The following is a 4,257-nucleotide window of genomic DNA, read 5'->3' on the forward strand; positions in this document are numbered from 1 at the left end:
GAAGCATTATTGGATCAAGATTCGTGCCAAACGCAAGAAGAACTTGCACTTACATTGGGAGTGACTATACAAGCAATTTCACATCGGTTGAAATCATTGGGATTGATTCAAAAACAAGGAAATTGGGTTCCATATGAACTGACGCCGAGAAACGTTGAACGCCGATTGTTCACATGTGAAATGCTGCTTGCTAGGCATAAACGAAAGGGTTTTCTGCACCGTATAGTCACTGGTGATGAAAAATGGATCCACTATGATAATTTAAAAAGGAAGAATTCATGGGGACCACCTGGCCATGCTTCAACATCTACAGCTAAGCCAAATATTCATGGAAAAAAACTCTTGTTATGCATTTGGTGGGATCAGCTTGGTGTCGTGTATTATGAGTTGCTCAAACCGAACGAAAGCATTACTGGGGCTGTCTACCGAACACAATTGATGAGATTGAGTCGAGCACTCAAGGAAAAGCGCGCCCACTACTCCAGACACGACAAAGTTATTCTCCTGCATGATAATGCTCGTCCACATGTTGCGGCGCCGGTCAAAACCTATTTGGAAACACTCAGTTGGGAAGTTTTACCCCAGCCGCCGTATTCACCAGACATTGCTCCTTTTGATTTCCACATGTTTAGATCGATGGCGCATGGCCTGTCTGAGCAACACTTCACATCATATGAAGATATCAAAAATTGGGTCGATTCGTGGATAGCCTCAAAAGATGAAGCATTCTTCCGACGCGGTATCCGTATGCTGCCAGAAAGATGGGAAAAAGTAGTGGCAAGCGATGGACAATACTTCAAATAAAACATTAGGTTCCGTTCTTTCACAATAAATGCCCAATTTTTGATAAAAAACGGCGGAAACTTATTTGTACACCTAATAACATTTTTCCATATTATTACAAGTAACGGAGATATTTCAGGTGGTCAAAGTTTTTGCCCCACCCTGTATATATTGTATATATGAACACTTCACTTTCATTAATATAAACTTCACTCTTTCGACGATATTATATTATAATTAATGATAATTGTCGCGTAATTATTAGAGAGTTACCTCATTATGTAATTGCAACGGTCCGGAAAATTACAATTTATGGAAACAGAGAAGCGCCACAAGAAAATAAAAACGCGTTAACATTTTTTTGGTGATGGCAAAATTTAATGACGTACAGAAAAAAATGGAACTTTCTGATTAATATTACAGATCTTTTAAGCTCGCAATTTGTGTTATACAATATCCTGCATTTTTCTCTATTAAATTATAAACCATGAAATATATTTAAATATGCAAGATATTCTAAATCGTTCAGAAAGATTAAAGAGACTATCTTTCATATTCTAATATATTATATTAAAAAAGTATTTTTTTCAATCTATATGTACAAGACAGGTTTGATTCATGTTTCCATTATAAATTTTATTTTTGCAAAAAATGTATATAAATTATATGTAAAATATAATAAATAATAATTGTATGTAAAAAATATATCTCTCTTTCTTGTGAGAGGGTTAGTGTTGTTTTTTCTTTTACTATAAAGTATATACACACACTATTTAATATGCATTAAATATTGCAATATTCCATCGCATTATATTTTGTTGATATTTTTAGTATTTTTAATTAATATTAAAATCTGTTTTTTGCAAAAAAAAAACACTGGAGATGCTGACAGTGTTTTTGACATGTAAAGAATTATCAAGAGATATGTATAGTAGATAAAACATCAGGTTTTTATCTTTTTAGCGGGATAAAAGATTTATTTTCTTTTATAGTAACATTATAATCAGCATCTTATGTCAAAGAAAAGAATTGTTAGACAAAATTTTGTTTTATGCATCTGTATAATGCATTACATTGTGTCGAGTTGCACTAATAATCGTCAGCGATGCACGCGATGTCGACAATCATCTAAATTTCTGTTTTAAGATATAATTAGCTAATGCACAAATATATCTCATAATGGAAGGGGCTCGATGTCTTGTGTTACGTGTAGTTTAGACTTTCTCTTGCTCTATGTGACATAATTTCTCATACACCTAGCACAGCGTCGCGGCTGAAACTTGGTCCAGTTTCGTTCATATTCAAACTCGGTGCGGTCATGCCAAGAAATCGCTGTATCCTTCCCGTATTTTTGCTCGCCACTATACTGGCAGCGTCCTATTCGACCATCGTACAGGTATATATAAATGTCAGTTTTACTAGGCCAAAATAACTTTCTGTTGTAAACTGCTTAAATAATATAGGATATCCGAAATTTAAGCTATATTTATTGATTTATTGAATTTTAACGTTTTTTATATTAATCAGTTTTTTTACTTACAATTAGATTGTGCATTTCTTCTCTTTCTCTTTCTTGGCATTTTAACGAAATATCTGTGTATGCATTATAACAATAAAAAGAATCGCATATCAACTCTGAAACAAATTTATTTCACAGAGATTGCATTATAAAATATCATTTAGTCTTGATTTAAAAAGATATTAAATTTAAAAATTATTATGCCTTGCAAATGTTTAAATTTAAAAAATTAGACGCTATTGTTTAATAAATAAGTGTTTCTTCTTCTGTAGATATATATTAATCTACCGCTAAAGAATTGTATTGCATGCTATGTGTAAAATAAACTATCAAATTGTGAAGTGTGATATTTAATAGGATATTAAGTAATATACTTCTGCAATATATCAAGATTCATATATAGATAGATTTAAAAATAAATAATAAACATTTTTTTATTAACAAGGGCATATGTATACAGGGTGTTTCAGTACCCCTGTTAAAAATTTTGAGGAGTGGTAGAACTCAATGAAAGCATCGTTCTTTATTAAGCAACCCCTGTCCTCCGACGCGTCCTTAAGGAGCTACGCGTCCTGGAATTCTGGCGCCTATTGGTAGGCAACTCAACGATGAAGGACACAGACATGGGCCAACAACACTACAAAAGATGTTCAAAGTTTCTTCCTCTTAAGAAAGAATGTCCCCAGAGGTAAAAATCAAGAAAGTTGAGGTCAGGAGAACGTGCACGCCATGCGACAGGTCCCCCTCCCTCTCTTCACATTTTCTCAAAGTAGCTCCTTAAGAACGCGTCGGAAGATAGGGGTTGCTTAAAAAAAAAACCATGCTTTCACTGAGTCCTACCACCTCTCAAAGTTTGTAACAGAGAAACTGAAACACCGTGAAACACGTATGTATGTATATATGTATGTATGTATGTACATTGCCTGACAATGATTCGTTCCGTTTCCCGAACGAGGTAAATATACGAGTGGAGATATCTATGTTACGTTCACCATATGAGTATTAATGAGATATTAGGAAAATATATTTCACAAAGAGGTATGCTAGTAGTAATTTGTAGGTTACAAGTATTAATTTTGTGTCTTGAAATTGTAGGATATCTCTCCGCGAAATATATTTTCCTGTTAACTCCTGGTAATACAGAATCGAATTTTTGAGCGCTCTAAGACACATTACTGCTAGTGAACGCCATTATCAACACCTTCTTCGCAAAATACATTATTCTTCTACAAACTCAGATGCGAATTTTCGAGGATATTTAGTTGACACAAAATTAATACTCGTGATCTGCATTACTACTAGCATACCTCTTTGTGAAATATATGCTCCTAATATCTCATTAATACTCATACGGTGAACGTAGTATAGGTATTCCTATTCCTACGTTTACTTCGTTAGAGGAACGGAACGAATCATTATCGGGCAGTGTACGTATACATTGTATAAAAAACCATATGTAAAATATATATCTCTGTTAGATGCCTTGTATCGCCAGATTAAATTAAAGTTGTATTAAATCGATTTATTTCATAATATGAAAAGTGGCAGTATAAAAATAGTATGAAAAAACGTCCTTGGCTTTGAATTAATCAAGGTAACATTTCGTGAAGGTTTGTTACACTCTGTTGGACTTCAAACTTTTTCTAAATTATGGAAGAAAGCGAATTATGAGTGATCCGATATTCTTTCTCTTTCTCTTTTTCTTTCTCTTTCTCTTTCTCTTTCCCCGTTCACCATCTTCTTCCGTGCCGTCCACATCGCGTCCTCGTCCACCACTAACTATTATCGCCACTGTCGTCACACTCGACCTTCTTTCACAAACGTAGGTATATACATATCCCTTATAGCAGCGCATTCGGGGTCTTCGCAAGGTTACCGATTGAAAATCGGACATGCGCGCGAAAATTAAATCGGGCGCTATACTATAAAGCTATGCTATAAAGATACATAGTTAT

The 4,257-nt window shown here is 34.2% G+C and overlaps 1 protein-coding gene across 1 annotated transcript in view; it reads left to right on the forward strand.

The window, feature by feature from the left end:
• The first annotated feature begins 2,067 nt into the window (after positions 1 to 2,067).
• The window catches only part of LOC115239576, a 5,736-nt gene continuing 3,546 nt past the window's right edge, over positions 2,068 to 4,257 (forward strand). Inside the window, exon 1 of the mRNA XM_029814172.1 lies at positions 2,068 to 2,179. Coding sequence (XP_029670032.1) covers positions 2,102 to 2,179 — 78 coding nt within the window. The 5' untranslated portion in view covers positions 2,068 to 2,101. The remainder of the gene's footprint in view (positions 2,180 to 4,257) is intronic.

This window comes from Formica exsecta, unplaced genomic scaffold (assembly GCF_003651465.1).
Source record: "Formica exsecta isolate Colony F162 unplaced genomic scaffold, ASM365146v1 scaffold388, whole genome shotgun sequence".
NCBI classification, from domain to species: Eukaryota; Metazoa; Arthropoda; class Insecta; order Hymenoptera; family Formicidae; genus Formica; species Formica exsecta.